Genomic DNA, 23,160 nt, shown 5'->3' on the forward strand with positions numbered 1-23,160 from the left:
TGACTTAACTTCATGACTCATTTATCCAAAGTTTCGCAACATCAAATTAGTCATCATTGTATGAGAACACATTTCCACATCAGTGAAAACAGATTATTTTTTTCTCTTTCAGCTAAAGCGCTTGCTATTTATGGTAAAAAATAAAATAAAATAACCCAACCTTTTATTGTGACATTAACTGGGGATTTGTTTTTTTTAATACTCATATTGCTTTAACTTTACCAGGATGGTAACTACAACATCATTTTCGTGCTTTATCCTTTTTTTTTTTCAGCCAAACACATATAATTTCTCATATAAGCGGCACCTGAGCACACGGAGAAATCACCAGTGCAAGAAATTAAAAAGTAATAAAAGTTATCTGTAATCACATGAAACATTGATATAGTTTATGGTTTTAGCAAATATGGTAAAATAGGAAAGATCGCACTACTATCTGTAGCTAATGCTGCCTCTACTATAAATTATAAGAGTGGGTTTACATTTTATATTTGCACAGCAGGACCACGAGGAAACTAGTTTTCCAGTGTGAGGAACTAGCACCAATGAATGTGAGTTATGAGATGCTGAAAGAATCAAGTCTTAGACACACGGGAAGAGATGTAAAAACAACAAAAAAAGAGGTGAAATCTCCCGAATAAGCCAGCCTGGTAGACACAGCAGTAGATTGGGGTTAAACGACACAAAACGTCCTGTCGTGATGAATGCGTGTTTGCATTCCTGGCCGACTGGAGAATGGGCCCGAAGCCATGGAAGGTGTTAAAATCACTTGAGGAATATTGGTCACGAGTGACTCGAGGCGGGGAATTACTTCCAACATTTCTAGAGGTCTTTGTTATTAATTTGTCTTTGCGCGGGGAAGAAAATGTGCTCGATGCGGTTGCTGAATGACAGGAATTTAATGTGACTGAGTGAAACATCTGTGACGTTCTTTTGCATTAGGTCAGTAAATGTTTTCGTTGCAGCAGCATGAAGCATGTCAACACGGAAAAGTGCACGTTCTCCAAGGTTTTATGGTCAATACTGAGAAACGAGCAGACGCTGAGGACAAATATCTTTCATCAGTGGTGTCGTTTGTGTTCGTAATGAGTGCAGCTGACTACAACACAACTTAACACGCCATTGTTTCATCTAAACATGTTTTTTAAAGATGTTTGATGCTTTATAGACATGCTCCCTCTTAATTAAACTAACAAATGGGTGGTTACTTTTTTTTAAATTCCTGTTGAATGATATAAGAAAACTCTGGCTCAAACTGTCAGCACATAGATAGATACCGCTCCCTTCGCTCGCTTTCAGAGCGCTCTGAAACCCTCCAACAGGTATGCTTGCATCAGTGTAGATGCTTTATCCATACAGAGTAAATCTGAGGTGTCTCTGGGCCTGTTTGCACAGGGATTCAGTTCCTGTTATCTTTCCCTGCAGCTATAGCAGAAGTGAGAAAACATACTCTCTCTCTTTTCAGTCCCCGTCACTTCTTTCTCCGCCTCCACCACCTCTCTGTCTTTGACCCTTATTAGCTACGGTGAGGGCCGATGGCATGCGATTCATCCAGCAGTGAGTAGTGAGCACACCTGCGTAGGGGTGTGTCCCCTTCCTCTCGTCCTCTTCTTCTAACCCATCAGTCCTCCCTCCCTCCCATCTTTCATTCTCCTGCCATCCTTCTGGTCTTGACTTTTTTGCTTTGTTTCCTGCTCTCTTTTCAATTCGTTTTGCAGCCCTTGAACCAGTCTCCCTGGGTTCTCATTAGTCTTTGACTCGCACCGAGGATCACTTCACACCTCAGCTCTGTTTGTTTTTCTTGTCCTGTCATCCCCTCACCCCAGCGCCAACTAAGCCAAATAACTCAGCGTCGACGAGGGAACACCCAGCCCGACCCGCCCATACCACCACCACCGGCGCGACCTCCACAATCCCAAAAGACCCCCAACTCATCTTCGCTGACAGAGGAAGATGAGGGTGAGACAGGCTTAGGAATGTGAAGACCTCAAATCCTCTTGTTCCTGCCTTTATATAAAATCCACTCTTGAAAAAAGCAGCGCACATCATAATGTTAACATTGGCTTGTACGTTCAGTATACGCCGTATGAAAGCCGAGGGACTCTTGAGCGAAATGGATCAATCCGAGCCCCGGTCACTTACAAAAGAGAAGACAAACAGAGCCCTGTACCTTTGCAGGCTTTTCTGTGTGAGATGGGCTTCGACAGGTCTCTGTAGTAGCCCTCCTTGCAATAGTGGCAGTGGCGACCTGCCGTGTTGTGGCGACAGTTGAGGCAGACTCCTCCGCTCTTCCTCCCCGACAGTTTGTAGAGCTCCATGTTGAAACGACACCTTCGGGCGTGAAGGTTGCAGTTGCAGGCTGTGGGGGAAACACAACAGAATGCAATTAGATGTTTTACTGAACACATCGATACATCATATCTAATGCACAGTTTCCATTTTCATTATTATTACTGTTTCAGTATATTTTGTGTATTAAGAATGTTTTTTTAATCTATTTGTCAGGGTTAGGGTTAGTCTACCTCTCTTGATCAAATATTCTGCACAGCTTTTTTCCTTTGCTAAAGGTCCTCTCCAGAGTCCATACTGTACTAGTTAGAAAGTGAAAGGCTTGTATTACCATTTCTCTATTACATGCAAATCCCCTGCAAGTATGTGCGAGACCCCTCTCTGCCTCTTGTTTACTGATGAGTACAGTTGCCAGTGCTGAGTTTAATTAGCCGGCTAATGTTTATTCATGACTTTCTGGCAGCAGAGTGAGGCAGACATGCCCAACTTCATTAGGGCCGGCCGTCCGAGGCACCAGTCCTCCTCCACCACAGACACATTCATGCATTATTAACCGCAGCACTTCTGATACAGTTTGTGGCACGACTGTGTGCGGTTCTACACGGTACAGTGTGTGTGTACCTAAAGGGGGTTATCTGGATCCAACTATGTCCCACGGTTGATTCATCCATCCGCGTGTTTCGGCACTGACAGCTCGCTCTATCATCTACCTGTCATAACGGAGGAAGGCTGAGGGCTTACTTCCCTCGGCTTCCCTCAACCAGATTTCTCACTGGTATGCTCAGTGTGTGTACATCTCTGAATTTTTATTTTTTCTTCTGAACATGTCTGGGACCTCTGAGACTTCTTCTCTCCACTCCAAGGACCTAATTACAATATCTAAAACACACACATACATATCTTAGTGTCTTATCAGTAGTGACTATTGGTGGCTTTGCTTCCAGGATGGCAGCGGTTTAATTAGTCATGCTTTTTTTTTGCTTGTTGACCATCCCCGCTTTATCATTTTTGTCATAAGACTTACTCAGATTGATCCCATTTTAAAAGTTATCTAAAAAAAGAAGAATTATCACAATACTAGAAGATGGTAATATTTCCAAGACATTCAATAGCAATTGAAGATATTTTCTTAACTCTGTTTAAGTAGTCTTTGCTCCAGAGTTCTCCAGTCTTACTTATCTTATTGAGAACTATATTTGTGTCCCAGACATAATGTTTTATTATTGTCTTGAGCTTGATTTACACCTGTTCATGTCTTTACTTACTGATTGATTCTAGTCCACAGCTAGAACCAACCCAGTACTGGGTGTCTATGCTGAAATGTTGTGATGAAAACGTGTTGAGAGATAAAAATGCATAAAGCATCCATTCAAAGACCTTTTATGACAAAATGTTTTTTTAGCTACAACATATAAATACACAATGGATTAGATTATAGGCTTTTTTTGAAATCTCTCAAATGATCTCTGTGTTGAAATCCTTGAGCCAATCAATCCAGACTCTGAATGCCAGGGGGTAGGCTCAGTCTTTTTAGTGTCTCCAGCGTCAAGCCATAGTTGGTGAAAGCTATCTCTGAGCATGCCTGAAGGTAAAAGAGATCACCACAGAGAGGGGGGAAACTAGTGGAGGAGCAGTGTGCAGCCTCTGACCTGCAGACATGCTTTTGTTACACTACAAAAATAGTTTCACACCCTTTCTGAACACAGCCCCCCCAGAGAATTTTCCCCATTTGTACCAAAGGGCATACTTCATAAGAGATTATCTCAGATGAATGCCCATCTAAACCTTCATACTCTCTGGGACTGATGTAAGCATGTTCACAGCGCTTCTTCAATGACCCTCAACTTAGAAAAAGCGGTTGATCTGCGCTTACTGTTTTCAAAATTATATCAACAAGGCTTTGTTCAAATTAAAGCATAGACAAGCTAAAAATTGCTGCCTGGCATGAGTTTATCAGGAGTCCTGCAAAGTTATGTCTGTTATTTAGCCATCACAGTTTTTTTTACACACAGGAAAAAAGCCAATTTTATGCCTCTAGTAGTGATTTGGACAATATCTAACACAAATAAAAATTGTATTGTTTTGTTCTTTTTAATAAGCAGTGTTAGTAAATACTACGTTTACCTTATAGAACAACTTTGGTCTGTTTTCAATCAAGCTAATTGCTTCAGTCTGGATAGCAAGTCTGTAGTCGCCTGTAACCGCCCCCAGGTGAGCAGTAAAAAGAAGTGTGAAGTGATACCTTTTAAACAAGTGTAACAGATTTAGCTGGATGAAGCTAAGCTTACCTACAGCCTTTCAACACCTCCCGTAGAGTGAGCCATGACTATTTGAAATGACAAAATGCTGCATTTAATTGTTGCATCTCTTACAAACTTTTAACCTTCAACTGTAGAATTTAGCAGAAAATTGATTTGTTTATTCGATGCTGCTGTTTCCTGCACTTCCACTGTCTGTGTGTGTTTTGGAAAGTTGGCTAATTAGTTTCTCTGAGTGGTTCCCAGCCTCCATCAACTGACCTCAGTCTCATAGAAGTACTTAGACAGCCTTCCTGCTGCTAATTAGAGGGAAATTTCAAGCAACAGAGCTGGAGGTTGAGGTTAAGCTCATCATACTCACGATAAGCCTGGTAATTGAGCAATGTTGGTCACAGCAATGATTTGTTGTAAAGAGACACTCAAGCAAGTGATTTCTGCCACTTTTACTCCAAATTGACTAAAGCTGCCGGCTGCTCATTACCACAACTGTAAAGACACATTAGGAAGAATAAGCGACTAAGAAAACTGTGAAAAGGAAACACTGATTATACTTTTTTGAACAATATTTATATAGATTTCTAATGTCCCATCCACACATCACATATATATAGATATCTATATATGGCCATCATTCCCACTGGTCTGAAATTATTCCAGCCTACTCGCTCCTTCTCTCACCCAATTCTTACCCTAAACAAATTCAGCAAAGCAAAACCCAACACCACCGCATGCAAGCAGGGGAGCAGCCGGAGGTCTGCTATTCTTTGCCCCACTCTCAAACAAACACCAAGGGGAGTCCACACATGAAGTTTACTTTTAATCCTATGGATGACCCAAAAGTAATCAGATTAACTTCTAACCCACCCCTAAGACAGAACGGAAAAATACTGACCTTTATACTCGCTCTTTGACTTTGGTGTGAAAACGTTTAAGGAAAGAAAGCCTAAAGTTCACAAAAACTTATCACTGAAAATATTAAGTACCTCTTATAACTTGCTACAAGCCCTGCACCGTAGTGTGCATTAATCTCTATGATGGCAGCATGTAATGCACAATTTTCTCTCGCAAACTTAAAACATACACATATATAGAACCATGCTATTTCTGGATCCACAGTGTTTGCCTGCTCCTTCACCCTTATAACACACAAGCTACAAAAGCTTGGCAGGGTCACTGCTTGTCACGTATGTCACCGAAATCAAATACAGCCACATGGTATCCTAGTTTAATATAATCAATGCTATTCTACCTGGATATCCGTATTTAGCCGTAATATGTTTTTGATGGACTAAAGGATAATAAGATGTAAAATAAGTTAGTATGTAGTATGTTAGTATGTATAAGTACTGCTTTTTTTCTTTTTGAGAAATACAATATGTCTTAATGTGGAGGTCAGGTTATTATGGCAGAAAGCATTTACCCTTAAATTTGCTTAGAGATGCATTAATGAATATGGGATTTACTGGGGCAGCGGGCAGAGCTATATCAGATAAGGTTCAGTGTATTAAATAATATGTTGCTTAATTTGTAACATAACTGCAAAACCATCAAAGATGTAGTAGAGTTAAAAGAATAATACAATAATAATTGAATGGGAAATATTCGTCGTTTACATGTAAATATTACATGTATATTTGAGTAAATGTAGTTTAAGTAAGTGGAGGTGAATGAGCTCAGGCATGCGTATGGCTGTACTGACTGTTAACAGACAGCAGCCGCAAAAATGTTACTGTAAGCTGAAGGATGACACTTGGCATCCTTGTGCTTATAGAAATATGTCAAAAGAAAAACAATGCTGCTATTATGCTGCGGCGTCTGGGATTTCAGCACGGACGTCACAATTGTTTTGCAGCTGAATTGAATCCTGGTTTGTATTGCTGCAACAAAGTGTGATTTAAAGGCATTAGGTTAGTGACAGGTAACTCTAGCACCACCCGTGTTTGTGTGGAGACAAATGAAAATTTCCTGATGGTGGAATTTTCCTATGAAGAGTGAATCACCCATCGCTGATCCACCGACAGCCGCTGTTTCTCCCAAAACAATGAAAGAATTTCACTTTAAAAAACACCCCACTATAATAAGTGTTTAACAAAACAATGTGTGATGTGCAGTCACAGAAATATTTACATTTAATCTGCAGCCAACACGTACTACAAATACTGCTGGTTACATGTAAGCTTATAAAGATGTTTCCACACAATCACTTTAATTGTATCCTGTTTTCAGTATCTGGTTCAAGTGTTTATTTAGTTTTCTATGCATTACATCAGTTCTCACTTTTATCTTGTGCCTGTTGATCCAGGCACGGGCACAGTAAAGGCAGGAATTACTAAATAAAAACAGAATTAAATGAGAGTGTTTTAAGGCACCGAGATGACAGACATACTAAACTCAGCGTTTGAAGTTCTCTTTGGATACAGTAAACAATCATGCCATAAAGAATATTTATTATTTTAGATGATGCCACAATAGGGTTAGGGTGCTTTTTGAAAAAATAAACACATGTTTCTACACATATTGGTATTAACCTGTAAATTATGTTCTTGTACGCATGAGAAGTCTGTCGTTTTCTTTTGGTTTTCTTTCTGAAATTACCAGAAAATTCTATTCTTTCATCTATTCTGAAGAGAAGAGAAATCAACTATGTTTCATATTGAGGTTTTAAAACTGGGATAAAAAGTCCATTATGACAAATAGAAAATGATCCAAAACACTTCTCACTGCAACACGGAGTTGCAAATCTCTACAGGGTGAGGTGTTGAGAAAAAAATCAGAAAGAATCTCCTCTCTAAATGAGAGGAAGCACTAATAATGAAAAGGAAGGGTGCAATGTGTGAGGGAGTTGATGGTTTTGTGTGTGTGGACCTGTTTGATGTTCATGTATGGTGTGAAAGCACCCTGGGAATGCCATGGAACTAGGGTGATGGAGCGTGCGTGCTGGCGAGTGGGAAGAAGTTATGGATGGGAGAGTGAGGCGCCCGCTGCAGAGATTATATCAGGCTAATTTAATTCCTTTATTGCAGCCAATTAGCCGCAGCACTTTAGCCCCCTGTGAGCCCTCTGGCCCTCTTCACTGTGTCTCTAATAACCCCTAACTAAACTCTGGATCTCTGCCGTCCCCAAAGGAGGCCCAGTTTCAGTATTTTTAACAAGCACTTTGCCTCATACACTGCATGTACTAAGGGTGAAAGAATTTTTTTCAAAAAGGAAAAAATATATATAGATGAGAAGTGAAAGAAAGTGCCTGAGAAAAGAAAAAATAAGGCGGACAGAGGGATGGGAAGAGATCAGTGTGCTGCTGTTGCTGCTGCTACTTGCAGGCTTAACTTGAGGAGACTTGACTAATTGAGATCAGGTCATACAGAATATTCATCAGTCCTGCAGTTTTATCAAAGGCAGATTAAAAATGCAGCGTGGACTGATTTCCAGTGGACAGATTCCATTTGCTGTCAAGCAGCCGTAACCTTCTTGTCAGACCCCTTTTCAGTCAACCTGTTTATTTATCTGTCCTTTCTTTATTCCATCATTTAACATATATGGTTTTTAGTTTTAATGTTTTTTTAGTGTAAATTTTGCAACTCAGGGCGCGAGTATGGAGAGCATGATACCAGTTCTGTCGCTGTGTGATAAAATGTAGCTTAACTGAAAGATGCAACTAAAGAGCTGTGAGAACTGGCACGTTTGAGTCCCTCATGATGCTATTAGCAGTGGAGTGAAGGTCAGGATTAAGCTATGGATTTACAGTAGGTTGAGGTAAATACTACCAAAAAGAGTAAAACTATACAGTTCTCTATCCAGCTCTCCTCCCAGATCTAGGTGCAATTTTTGAAAAATACAATATCGCCTTCCACTGTTACCCCGATGACGTACAGATCTATTTTGAACTTACTGACGACCTTGCTGTGTCCCTGCACTACTTTCAAGAATGCACGCGGGAGGTCAAAGAATGGTTCCTGAGTAATTCTCTTGTTTTAAAGAGACTGAGATTGTGATGTTCAACAGTAAAATCCCTCGTGCCCAACTCTGTGCTGCCCTGGGTTCCTTTACTAGCTTTTCTTGTGACTATGTCAGTAACTTGGGTGTACTGCTGGATAGCTCGCTCAAACTCGATAAGCAAGTGTCTGCTGTAGTGAGATCTAGCTTCCACCAACTGCGCCTTATCTATAAGGCTAGGCATTATGTTCCGCATGAGGACCTGGAGAAGCTTATTCACGCTTTTGTGACCTCCAGGTTGGATTACTTTAACTCCTTGTACTACGGTCTTCCCTCTTCTCTTCTTCTTAGACTGCAAACAGTCCAAAATGCAGCAGCCCGCCTCTTGACTGGTACCAGGAAATTTTGCCCTATTACTCCTGTTCTAGCTAGCTTGCATTGGCTGCCCATAAAGTACCGTATTCAATTTAAAATATTACTCCTTACATTCAAAACTATTAATAAATTAGCGCCAAGTTATCTTAGTGAACTTCTCAAACCACATACTCCTGCTAGAACACTTAGATCTGCCACTCAACTACTTCTGACCCAACCCAGATCTCAGCTGAAGCCCCGGGGTGACCGTGCGTTTGCTCTGGCTGCCCCGGTACTGTGGAATACCCTTCCTCTCGACCTCCGCGCATCTGATTCCATTGCACTGTTCAAATCACGACTAGAAACCCACTTATTCAATCTTGCCTTTCCCTCTAGTTAATATTTCTTTTATGATTTTATATTATGCACTTTTATGCTCATTTAATTTCTTGTTTGCTCTGTACCTGTTGCTTTCCTATGTATCAGTGACAGCTACCTGCTTGCATACCTAGTACTTGCCTTGTTCCTATTTCTATTATCTTCCTTCTATTCTCTATGTTACTTGTTAAGCACCTTGGCATACCCGTGGTTTTTAAGTGTGCTTTATAAATAAAATTTATTATTATTATTTATTATTTATATTATTAAAAGTCAGTTATAGAAATATAATATAAGAAGATAAAGTTTTTATTTTCTTGACTTTAATGGTAAACTTGGGCTTATTTTATTAAACAGACTTCTTTAATAGAAATGTAGTTACAAACCATCGTGTCTGATATTTTGTATGTTGTATACTTTAATAATTCCAGTAACTACGTTCTCTCCTGTTCCCCTCTGCACTCTGTATCACAAATAAAGCTTATTACCTGTTGTATTTTTTTAAAGAAAAAGGAACAAAAATAAAACACAGACATGGCACTATCACTGATTTTTTTTTTTAAATTGTCTTAAAACTGTGGCTTTACTTTAAACTTACATCAAAGTGGACGAATACTCAAGTCAGTTATGTTTGCACTGAAGAGAAAACAGTTACAGAACATATTTCTTTCTACTGATTTTTAAATACAAAATACAAATGAAACAAATGCAACTGAAAAAAAAAATCCCCCAAATTTTAAATGCATTTCATTTCATTTGTGTACACGTGGCCTTACGCTCTATAGCAGCGTACAGCAGCGCTAGGCCAGCCCGCTGCATGCTGAGCTAAATGGCCCATATATTCACTCGCTGTCTGCATGTGGGGGCTAATAAGGCCTTTCCTTTTTCAAGAGTCTAACTAGCCACACAGAACCACAACAACAAAGAAAGGCCTAATGGCCTCCAATTTCCCGCATTAGTGCCCATTTAATGGCTGACCTGCCCTCTCGTTAGGCAGCGCAGCATGGGAGCACTTCTCAGCCTCGATGGGTGTGCACGCACTTTCACATCAACACACACACACGTACACACACACACACAGCTTTTCACCCTCCAAAGCCACACTGCCTCAGGCCCCTGCAACACTTCCACCCCACGCTGAGACTGCATAATAGACCAGTTTGTAAAAGGGCTACCCTGTGATCAGTGGTGCATCCATTTGCTGAGTAATCAAGGATCTTTTGTCTGAGCGGTGTGCGTGGAGCAGAAAGCGTGTGTGAGAAGGTATGCGTGCATGCGCAAGTGTAAGCGTGCACGCTTCCATGAGAGAGATTCTCTCTTCCAGTCTGTCTTTATTTTTGCGTCCATCGCCGGTAAAATGTGTGTCTCCAAGTGAGTGTTTGCGTAATTCCCAGATAAAGTGGCGTTGCCTGGAAAAGATCTCCTTCAGTTTGTGTCTATGGGAAAACAACAGCTGATATACAGTGCGGGAATAAAAGGACCCTGGGTTGAGCCACAGAGGGGCTGACGAGAGTGCGTTGTGTATATGTCAGCTATGCCATAAAAATGCCATGGGTGGAGGATGACATTGGCAGGTCCTATTCAGCGCTATAGTGGTGAAAGGCCTTTTAGGATGAATAAAGATTCTTGGGCCCTGTCAGGTCTCCATAGCTCCCAGCTGAACAATACCCACTAAGAGCAGCTGTCTTAATAGCATAAGGGGCTGACAGCTTTAGGAGTAATGCAATGCTGAAAGCAGTATCTACATAAACTTTGGCTGAGTCCAGACAACAATCTGCTGTGTGATATCACAATATAGTCCAACAGTACCGAACTGTTGCTTAGATAGCTTAAACAGTGAATGTGTTCTGTATGTTTCTTGTAGACATTAAGTCTTTAAGGAACCTGAACTGATAACATTGGCAGAGCCATATGACCTCTATATTCAGGAGCCCCATGTGTGAACGGATGTAGTGGCACGATAGCAAAAGATTTCTCCTGAGTGTGATGATGATTGGAACTAACTGGATTTACAGTTCCTGTATCAGGAAGACCAAAATCGCTGGGCTCACTTAAGAGAGCTGTTGAGTTTTTATTGAAAGGCCATGAGTGGGAATAGTGTATAAATGTATTGTGTTTGACTGATGAAGCAATGTTTCCCTTACAAAGTAAGCGTGGATTATTGAAACAAGTGCCTGATGTTTCTTTCCGCCGTCACTGTCTGATCTGATAATCACAGTGTGAACTGTTTGAGACTTAGCTCCTTCTCAAGTATTAGCTGTAAATCAGTTGTGCAATGGTTTGAAACCATAGTACAGCTCCTTGTCACCTGGCTGTCAAAGCCAAGCATAATAACCTTTCTCCACAGTCTTGCTCTCTGTTGTTTTACATCCAGCCATTACCCAGCCCTGTCTCCTTTGCTAGAAGCATCACACATCTACAAACTCCACTAAGGCATAGGAAACAGGCGAGACAGATCTCCAAATCTTCCCAAAACAAAGGCTCTCCCTGCTCATGTCAAACATCACCTCCAGTCTGTTTACTTAGTGAGTTTGGTTTCTATGGGACTAGCAGATCCATAGTGTTTTGGGTTCATATAACTCCTGGCAGGTCGTCTTGTGCGTTGCTGGCCCTGAGGCTGACGGGGATGGGCTGGTGCTGTCAGTGTTAGACAATAAGACAGAGTTTACACAAGGCTAACTCACGCTCCTCCATAGCTGTGATTCATACTAATCCCACAACCTCTGCAATTAAAGTCATCTTTGTCTTCCAACAATGTCAACTAAAGATTTTAAACCCATCATCTTATAACACAATACATTTGGCCAACATTGATTGGTGACTGTTAGATGAGTAAAATAAATGGTGTTTCAAGTTAGATGCTTTGCAGATTATATAAGCTGGTTTGGCTCTTTAGGCTGAAAACACAGAGAGCGTTTGTTCCACTGTCCCCACTCTTTCTCTTTCTTTCTTATTCGGTTACTTTTCTCCCCCTTTAAATGCATTTTTTATTTACAGCATGTGAAGCAGAGCCCCAGGGTGACGTTCACTACCTTCATTTGGAAGGCACTCCCATTTTGCACCGGCTCCGCCTTGCTTAAGGGTAAGTGGATGAGTGCTGGGGTAGGGATAAGCTAGATTTAGATTTCTTTCTGCTGGGTAAACATTTAAAAATATGATGGGAATTATTGATACAAGTGGTTTCCTGGATCCTTCTGCCTTTTTAACGTCATCCTTTGTTGACACTAAAAGTTCATTATTGACTTTGGAAGCAGCAGTTGGTAAAAATATCACCAGAAGGTCCACTCTACAGCTGTCTGGAGATTTTACACGAGCACTTTAAGGACCTGTCATTCTCCCTGACTTAGGAGCAAGTGTTTATTTGGTAAATTTAAGCCAAAATGGACATTTTTGCTTTAATATTTGCATAGAAATGGAAATCAACGCTAAATGGAAGCTCTGCTCAACTATTTATTATATGCTAATTAGCAATTGCAGTGGCATGACCATACTAAGCAGGGGGGCAAACTTTCACCTACACACACACACACAACACACACACACACACACATTCCTTTGCGAAGTCAGCATTACTAGGCTACCACTTGAACTGTGCAATCTCCCCTCCTCACCTTGCTTCCCTTTCCCGTGGGGAAAACCAGGCATTCTCTGCTGCAGATGTCATTAGTGACAAATTTCTCTATAAAATTTATAAGCCATGAAAATGACTTTAGTTCAGTGGTCAAACAGAGGAGATGGAGAGGAGAGGAAATCCTCTAGTGCTCTAGTAACAGAAAGGGAGTAGAGGAGTGGAGAGATGGAATGTAAAAGAAATAAATCTTAAAGTAAAACACCGTTGCCTCCTGTTCCCCATTCCTCTCATCCCTTTGTGTTTGTCCCTCCTGTTGAACCTCAGAATAAATTGGAGCTCCGCTGCTTGGCTGTCTGACCTCTTTTAAAACCTGTCAGTTACTAACACATAGCACTGTCAGGGGGCAGGTTTCGGCTAAAGACCAGGTTGGAGCATGAAAGAAAATTGTCTTAGCAATTTCATAACCTGCTTTTGCAGTTTGCAGTAGTAGTTTTTTTTAAAACATTTTGCAGGACTTCTCCAAGCTGTCTTGTTAACTAACATATTTTAGTTGCAGTGGAAAAGGACACCGCATACACACAAGCTGGCTGGCTAAAACCTGAAGAATAATTTCACTGACAAACTGCTATGGGAAATAGCAGTATATTTAACAATCTGCAGTTACAGTAGAATTCAAACTGTCTATCTATGTACCTTTGCAAGGAGAGAGTTACAAATTTGCAAAGACATGGGTCGGTGCATTTCGAGCAGGTTGTGATTGTTTGCATACAGTATATAAGCTAAGCAGTGATCTTGAGCCTGTCAAAGTTTCTAATTTCTAATAATAGAAACAGCCTTAGCAAAAGCAAATCAGAAGTTAGGGCTACTAATCATCTCTGTAAGTATGGCCAGTTTTTATTACACCTAGGCTTGAAGGTGGGCAGCAGCATGCAGACAGGTTGATGAAAGAAGTGTACCTGAAGATTTTTCCTGAGCGTTTCTGTGTTTGCATACACACACTGTACATTTTTGATTTCTTGCCATCAACTAAAGCACAGTCTCCTCTCCGGAGGAGGGAATGAGTGGGATAGTCACGGAAAGCCAGCTCCTTCACTTCTGTGACACATTTATTGTCCTCAGCTCTCATCCATCTTCAAAATGACACGATTTGAACTTTAACCTGAATTCCTCAACGTCGTTCTAATTCTTTAACCCATCAATGTGCCGGTGGAAAATAATTTGTCGCTGTAGCTGCCTGGCTTCACTTCAGCCATATACTTTGCTTGGTCGACTGTGGGTCACAAATGGACTGTGAAGCCAGCAACAAGCATTACTTTTACCCCAGCTCAGGTGTTTTTCTTGGAAGAAACAGAAGAAAGCAGAGCTGAATGTGGAGAGGTGATCTCATAAAGAAACAGATTTTTCTAGCCTGTGGCAGAAAAACTGGATAAATGATAGAGAAGCAATGTGAACAAGATGACCTGTGCCTATTATCGGGCTTGGAGAAGCATGACTAACAATCTGCAGCTTGTGTGAGTCTGTGATGGACGGGGAACACCGGTGACTGACAAACTCAACTTCAAAGCTACCTACATGCTGGAGGATATGATAAATGAACAGTCATTAGCAATGATCTGCAATTTTGTAGCAGAATACAATCCCCTACAATCTTTCAGACTTATTAGTACAGAACACATTTTAATTGTGTGCTTAATATGAATATGATTGCCTTCTGAAACTATGTGAGTGCATGAACAGTTACAGTAAATGCAGGCAAGCAAGGAGGCCAAATAGTTTTGAATTAATAGAAGAGAAGAAGAGAATCAAATGGATCACAATGTGTCAAGTGTGTGTGCATGCATATGCATCACTTGTGTCAGAAAAGAATTCAGATCTCAATTTGAAACTCTGCTATTGTGAGTCATAACAATAGAGGACCTTCAAGAATATGATGCTATGAATCCAAATCCAACAGATTTAGTATTATTTTCCACTGCAGCTCAAAGTCATTCCAGATTTTCCATCTCCCTGACTGGATCTTTATAACAAGTAAAATGTGCTCTGTCCAGTTTCAGCCTCTATAATTATGTTAATGTATACAGCCACAGGAATGACATGATATAATTTATATAAAAAGCTATTATTTGCAATAACGGCAAACAATAGACCTAAAAGAATAATATGTATTGTGGTAAGTTTGAGGAATTAAAAGTAATTTTTTTTTAACTTAAAAAAAGGTTATAATAAACATTATAATAGTTAACTTCTGTGTCTCTGCTAACTGTATCCCTGTGGATTATGTTTTTAATTAAGAAATTGCTACATTTTTTTTGTACTTTATTGTCCTTTCATCACCAAATCTTTGCTCATTTGCCGATCATTTTAGCATTTATACATCTTTTTGTTATGACAGTGCATTTTAATATAATTGCATTCATTAAAATTCAGATTTATTTTATATCCAGCTCAAAAAACAATGATCAATCTAAGCAACACTGGACAATAGCGCTGTGTTCATAAATAGATACGAGTGCATTTTTTTGTCAGTAAAGTAAAAAAACATTTTTTACGGATGCACACTGCCACTTTACTGCGATGTTCGTTAGTAGTGAGTCACGCTTCGGCAGGTATGGCAGATGGGTTCTGCGTTAAAGCAGTTTGTCAGCTGGTTTGGTCCACGCCGATTGGTTCTGACACTGATGGGGCACAGATATTTTTACTGTACTGTTTCCAGAACCACATTTACTGCACTTCTCTGGCATAGAAAACTGGGGAACAGGCCCTTGTGCACGCAGGCATGAACGTGTGCTTGTACACAAACACATTTACATACTTCCACTTGTTTAACTGCACTGCTAGAACCGAAGCTCTTTAAGTTTTTCCAACAGGAAATTGTTTTCTAACAAAAACTGAAGCATTTCATATCTTCCATAACCAGTTGTGGCACTTCTGACTCAGACAGGAAGGACACATTTGGGAAGTGGAGTCGGAGGTAAAAAAAACAACTTTCTGATTCAGAAATCCAAAACCTCATTTTAATTTAGTCATTGGTAGAAGGTAATTAGTGAAAGGGGGGAACTGGCATTTGCCAGAGCAAGCAAACGGATGACTTACAGGGAGTAAACTGAGAATTGCGCCACTTTTTTCATTTAAGCGGAGAGGAACTCAAACAACAAGTAAGCGGTATTTTCTAAAATTGAGGAGTTATTGATGCTCCCTCTAATAAGAAAGGTTAAAGGAAGTTAAATGATGTTGTGCAGCTGCAATAGTCAGAACTCCTGCCATCTTTTGGTTCAGCTAAACGTTCTTGCACTCTGAATGACGATTCTCAGAATGATGCCTCCCATACAATGCTAAATATAAGGCATGGACTTATATTTACAATATAATCAAATACAGAAAATTTTAACAGTATGCGTGCATGCTAAATAAATTTACAAAACACAGCTAATGTCTGAGTGGAGGAGGAGACGGTTAAAAAAAGAGGATCACAAACTTTCAGTATAAAGGTCTGAGAAAAAAAGGCTTTTGTTCCCCTCCACATTTCAATCCAAAGAACACTATAACCCCCAGTGAAATGTAAGTGCTTGTGTAATTTATGTCAAGAATAATATTACCCCATTGTGATTTTGAGACTGTTGATATTCTTTTATATTTGCACTGGCAGGAGGGCGACTCAGCTACAAGATGATTGTGGGCCAGGAAAATTGACTATAATTATCAAATAGGCCACTTAAACTTAATCTAATGGAAATGGCTTCAGAAAATAGTTTGACCTCTCAGTGCAGGTTTTTTGTCTTAACGTCTTGCAGCTGATTTATGAAGCCCAACAGCATTTCAGCAGCGATGGTGAAAAATCCTTCCGTTGGTATGTTGGCATTTCATACAGATCAAGTTGATGATACCATCATTTGTAAAATCATTATGGCCGGACATCCCGATCTCGCCAACCAACACGCTCACAACTTGCCTATTGTACTGTGACCGAGACCGTGTAAAATACAAAATCCCCTGTGCTGGCAAGAGAGGTGTCATTTCCGATGAGGTCACCGGCCATGGCAGCAGCCTAAACACGAGCCCGTTATTCTTTTCCTTAAACCTAACTCATGTGTTTCTTTTTTCTCTGTATCTTTATTTGTGATCTCTCCACTCTTTATTTTTCATTGACCTTGTTTGTTTTAAGGACACCGAGTTAATTTCATTTCCCGTCAACCACTACGGAAATCCCGCACAGAAACCCAATACTCTCTTTCTTTCTAAAAGTGGAAGCCGTGCCGCTCAGTGTTCACACATAATGAAACTGTGGCTGTCACAGAACAAAAGCCACAGGTTTTAAAGTAACAAGTATTTTTGATAGATTTATGAAATTGCACAGCAGGCAGAATAATGTCCCCTCTTGATGGAGACATAAGGGTTTCCTTTTGTTGTCCACTCTCCGAACATTAGGAAGTTCATGTACTAAAGCTCGCACCTGGCTTTGAACGCCTCGAAATACAACTCCAGAAAGGAAGATGATAATAAAGATAGTTTTCTGACCCAAAACACTGATTCCTGTTTGCCCCTGAAGGGTCTTCGCATATTCAATAAAAACTGAGTAAGCGTGTGTATCTTTTAAGGTACGATTTCATTTTCCTTTTTGGGAGCATACATTTGATTGGGATTAGTGAGGAAAAAAACAGTGACAAAGCCACAAATTACTAAGCACAGCTTACAGGAACAGGTCTGCATCATCTCCCAGACACACTGCTACATCTGGCCAAGCTCTTTTCCTCTATCCAGCTACCTTTTTCTTCACCCCAAGCTTTTTGACTTTCCTGAGAGACTACAGACCCTCCCTCGTACTTCAGCTTTCATCCCCTGCCAATGACCTGTCCTTGCCATACAGGGAGAAATAAAAATATACAAATATGACAAAAAAAAACAAGGAGAGGGCGAAGGGGTAAAAAAAGAAAGCCAGGTCCATTCTCCGGGTTCTTTTTATCATCAGGTAGACATCTGGATATCTACAGAGACCCGATGCATAATCATTTCAGTATCTTTTTGTGTCTCCAGAGGTTAGTGAGTAAGAGATAGAGAGAGAAAGCGAGAACGAGGCCAAGTTTTCCTTCATGTGTCATCCAGTTCCAAGTCCAGGCTTCAGAAAAAAACACAGAGGGGCCCCTTTTGGAAATTAATTTTTGCCATGAACGATCATCTCATAACAAAAATATTACCATTCATGACTCAATTTCCTCATAATTTCCTTATCAGCCCCCCGTAATTAGCCCCATTTGTTTGCTTTGTCCTCCAGTGAGAGGGTCCCTTTGTTATTAAAACCAGTGACGAGACTCACGCAGGAACCTGATGACTTGTTCAGCTGGCGTGGGGGTCCCCACAGCTGCCGGGGAGCCCCTGCAACCCACACACGCATTCAACATTACCACTAGAGACGACGCTCTCAACCAAGACCCGGCAGCAGTAGAAGCTGTTTAAATGAAAACGACTGTTAACATATTCAGTCATGAGTCTCTTTCTGTCTTTAAGCTGCTCTCTTTTCCTTGTTCCCACTCTCCATCACTTTTTTTACTGTGGTCACCCCTCTTCCCACCACCCTTCCGACTCCATAATGGACCTCCATAAGGAGGAGCTCAATCAGCAGGGGCTAGTGCTTCAGTTCTTTCTGCACTCAGTTGGACACCAACCTTCATTAATTGGCTGTATTGTCCCCGAGGCCGGCGAGGGTTTAATAAGGAGGAAAAGGTGTTAGGTAAAGAAGGCAAGACCATGGCTTTATTCTATTACATGTGCTCGGTTTCTTCTTTTTTTTCTTTTTACTAAAGACCACGAGGGACAGAGAGGGGTTTGTTCTTTTTGAAAATAGCTAAATGAAGAGGAGAGACGAAAAGGGAAGAGAGTGAGAGAGCATATGGATTTGCAGCCCCTTACCCCACTTTTGTCTTATCTGTGAGAGCTAATGAGTGACGGATTAACCTGGGATCACCTCGGGCAAATTGAGATGACCCCGCAAACTTTTCCCCAAGCATCCTCCCAGAAGGCTGCATTCTGCTTCACATGCCAAACACATGCACACAAATATAGAATTTACACTTGAGTGTTTCCCCCCCCCCAAAATTCTTTCTCAAAGATCTTCAATTTAACGTCCTCATAGGGATTTTGTGTCCAAAAACCTGAAAGACAAACTGAAAATGCTGCGCTTAATAGTGTCAAGGACCATGTATGCAGGAGTCTAACACCTTACTTGCCTAACACCTACTTGTAGTTATTTGTGGTTGTATCCATCATCTTCTTATCGTTGTGCGTAACAGATATTTCTACCCTTTAAAAGCTGGAGATTCTGACTTATTTATAATAGATTGTTTATTTCGCTTTCTTGGATCAGATTGCCAAATTCATGGTAAGATGGCAGCTTTTGGGGGATTTGGCACATCGCATCACTGCTCCCCAGTCTCGGTACCTAACATGTGCTCACATGCACTGGCCGCACTTACCTTGGAAAATGTACAAAGCTTTAAAATCCAGCTTTACCTACTCAACATTTTCAGTTTATTTCACAATGTATCCATAAACTTACTGTATCAGATTGGATATTTGCTCAATCAACTTTAGGTAAGTGGATAAAACTTTATAAAGCTGTATTTCTTTTTTTACCATGTAAGAGAACAAACGACCTGAACAGTATTCTCTCCTCAACCTTATTCAGATCTGTTTAATTTGTGCTGACCTCTGCTGACTGACACCAATTTATGCAACTGTATAAATCTGCAACTTCAGCTTCATTTACCACTTAGTTTGAGCCAGGGGGGCTCCAGTTTTTCAGTGAATAAGATAATGGATTGTATGACTTTTAGCTGTATTTATAACTATTCATTATATAGACAACTTTAGTCCCATACAAACAAACACAACAATAATTTAATGGCATGTATGAAAACTGGGTGCTACAAACCCCTGGTGCCCTGCTGGCTAGTTACACAAACACAGAGACACACACATACACAGCCTCCACCATTTGTCACCATCGCTGACAAATTACTGTCAGCTATCCAAAAACAACTACACACACACACATTTACACACACATACACAACAAATTCCAAGGGAAGGGATCTTTTTTTTTTGCTGGTGACACGTGAGCACGTGTGGTGCAAAATTAAATGGGTTAGGTCCACTTGATCTGTCACAGGTGGTTTCTCCATTTTTTGTTTGCACGTGCTTGAGAAAAACGAAGAGAAAGAAGGAATCTGTAAAAGACAAGTGGAAGGATTTTTTTCTTTTACCCACACATTAACTTCTGTCGATCTAATATCATTAAAACGTTAAGTGCAGAACAAAATGCTTTGAGACTTTGCATCTACAGTCTCCGAGTTTACGGCATAATTAAACCGCAACAGCAGGGGCTTTACTCCTCCGAGGATGATTCCAGCTGTTTGCAGTTCATTCAGATGACTGCAACAGTGTGCTTCAGCAACAGCGGGGGGCGCTCTGATCTGCTCAACTGACTGCTCCGTGGAGGTGTAACTTCATCCAGCCATTAATCATCTATAGCTGTGAGTGTTAAGGACCTCTGCTTCAGAGCACAATGTGCTCACGCTCATGCTAGGTGGTCCTGTCGGCGAGTTGTGCGACTGCTGCCAGGGCAGTTTTTGCCAGGACTTTCACCTTGAATCAAATGCTGAGCTGCTGCATATACAAAAGCCTGCTTCTCTTTTATGTCTCTCTCTCTCTCTCTCTCTTACACACAAACACATAAGAGAGTATCTGTTTTTTATTGTTGTTGTTCATGCCGACACAGCCCTATCAGCTACAAGAATATTTGGAGGAATTGTTACAAACTGTGCCAAGGCTATCATTTTTAAGTGTGAACAGACCTGGGTAATTGTAGCGTAATGTAACAACACATGCTGCACCAGCGTCAGTGCTTCTCCTACCTGGAAGTAAAAGAAGGAAAGCAACATGTGAGGATTTTACCTCACATTAGCTAATCGCCGCAAGACCCAGAGCGCAGTGCAGGAGAGTTTTAAGAATTTTCTTCACTAAGAATCACTTTCTGTTCTTCTTGCTTCCTTTTTCTTTTTCTTCACATGTTATATATTTGCTTTGGCTACAAATGGCCACAAGTAGGTTGCTGCCTCAAAGAGGTGCTGAGGTCATCAGCTCTGATCCTCTACAGCACCACTGGCCCCAGCCTGAGGATCAGATCTCACATACGCACACACTCGCTGCTTTTTAACTGAAAATAATCCTCCAGTGCCAGTCTCCCTCTCTCTCTCTCTCGCTCTTTTTCTCTGTTTTCTTACTCTGTTTACTGGTCTCTTTATGACCCACGTTAACAAGTGGGACCGCTCTGCTCCGTCTATAGTGGCCATGAATCAGGATTGTGCTTACAGTGTGTTACAGACCCGATGACTGCATGAATGAGTGATCATGACTCGTGCATAAACTGAAGGGCTTAAAGGGGAAGCCTGCTGAATTCTTACATAATGTCACTTAACGTGTTTTAGCAGTACTACTGTATATTTAGAAAAAAAAAGCTGCATAGAATATTTTGTGTGTTATGCACACAAGCTGAACAGATTTTAATAACCACTTACTGTAAGTGAGCACCAAAGAGTCCTGAATAGAACTCTATGGGTGCATTTTGCAATGCCAGAGATGGTAGCTGTCTGACCCACTGCCCCCACCCTTCTATTAAAAAGCCAATCATCTTCTTTGGCTCAATGTGTATTCCACATCGAGCCAATTGTGGTGTATTGACGCAACTCTCTGAGTAGTGGAATGAATAGCTATCTCAGGGCATTAGAAAGATTGCTGCTGAGTGGTGGGACTTGCCATTACTTTGGTATCACTTGGGTCTGAAGAGTGTGACTGTGAAATCTGAAGGAATGGTTAGAAAACAGTAAGATTACGCAATTTCTTTGACCCAGTCTTTAGCTCTGTGTTAGGGTAAGGCTCAAGACTACATTCGCAGTCACTCACTCAAAACCAAACTACTGAGTGTAGACTGTAATAATGTAGATAATAGCATCAACATCTGAAGAAAGTTTAAATCGCTCAAATCTGCATTCTTCCTAACACCTACCACGGTGTCATTCATTTGGGATAAAAAAGTCCAGTTGTTGAACTTTATGGTTATATGACCCATTGTGTATTGTGTTATGTGTTATTTGTTCAAACACTATACTGACAAGTTATTGTCTTCATCACAAGCTTCAAGTAAAATGTTGGGCTAGCCACGTGATTGAGAAGACACTACCGTACGAGAATGCAGTTTCCTCGGGTTCTCATTCAGATCCGTAGTGAGTTTGATTATTTACACTGTCTCACTTCAGCCGTGCCGTTAGAGCAAGAAATTGCAAAACTGGTGGAGCATTGAAAGAAATGAAACAGCAACAGTGGAGGCTAAATAAATAACTAAATGTCTAAGTGGACGCTGTGAATCTGAGACAATATATGAATTTTCCAAATAATTCCTTTGTGGATAAAGCATTAGTGTAACAGTGTTACTTTTCATCCTCCCACTTATAGTAGCAAAGAGCTGAATCCTGGGAACCTTTCCCACCGAACGGTGCAGACAGTGTCCTGCCTGTCACGTCTATGTGACAGCATTTATTCTGTGGTGTAAGTGCGGGTGCTTAAAATATGTAGGAGACAGGCAGGCTGTGATTCATAGAGCTGAGGAGTGAGGCATTGAAGTGTCTTGTGTCTAATGTGTGAACGCAGACTAATATTGTCTGGTGTGGGTTTTAATTACCCCCAGTCATTTGGTACCCTCTCAAACCAAAGCTTTCCATCACATACACTCCACCACCCCTCTCCCTCCTTATCCGTCTCTTTGTTTCTCTCTCCCACACACTCTCTCTCTCTCACACACACACACATGTACTCAGGCTGCGATTTATGCCAAAACCACAGCGCATGGAGATCCTCCCTCTGCTAAGTCGAGCTTTCACTATAGCATCAAGTCATCAATTAATTCATTAAGAGACACCTCCCCAGGCGCTGAATAGCTGCTCACATCCTAGAGAGCATTACTGTTTGCATATACACAGACTGGTAGAAAATGAAGTTGACAGAGAAATCCAGACACAGTCTCCATTTCTCACTCTCTGTCTCTCTCTCTCACACACACACACACACACACACACACACAGATGTATGCAGGCACACACTCTACAGTAAAAACAAATACACCGAATGATGTCAAGGCCTTCTGACAGAGATGAAAGACACACTGAAACACACAAAGAGGCAAAAAAAAAAAACAGCTTGCAGACAACAGGCAGGTATTATGACTGAAAGGAGCGTCTTCCCTCTGTCATTGGATACATACATGAGGTACAAGTATCTGTACAGCTGTGTGTGAAAAGCCTGTGTCCTTCTGGTCTTTTGCGTTGCAGA

General features: G+C 40.9%; 1 protein-coding gene across 1 annotated transcript in view; it reads right to left on the bottom strand.

Annotated features, from left to right (window-relative positions):
* ntn1a (netrin 1a) overlaps positions 1–23,160 on the bottom strand; it is a 57,400-nt gene that overhangs the window by 25,175 nt on the left and 9,065 nt on the right. The window contains exon 3 of the mRNA XM_040024684.1: positions 2,171–2,359. Within this exon, the coding sequence (XP_039880618.1) occupies positions 2,171–2,359 (189 nt within the window). The remainder of the gene's footprint in view (positions 1–2,170; positions 2,360–23,160) is intronic.

Source organism: Simochromis diagramma, unplaced genomic scaffold (assembly GCF_900408965.1).
Source record: "Simochromis diagramma unplaced genomic scaffold, fSimDia1.1 OVJJ01000302.1, whole genome shotgun sequence".
NCBI classification, from domain to species: domain Eukaryota; kingdom Metazoa; phylum Chordata; class Actinopteri; order Cichliformes; family Cichlidae; genus Simochromis; species Simochromis diagramma.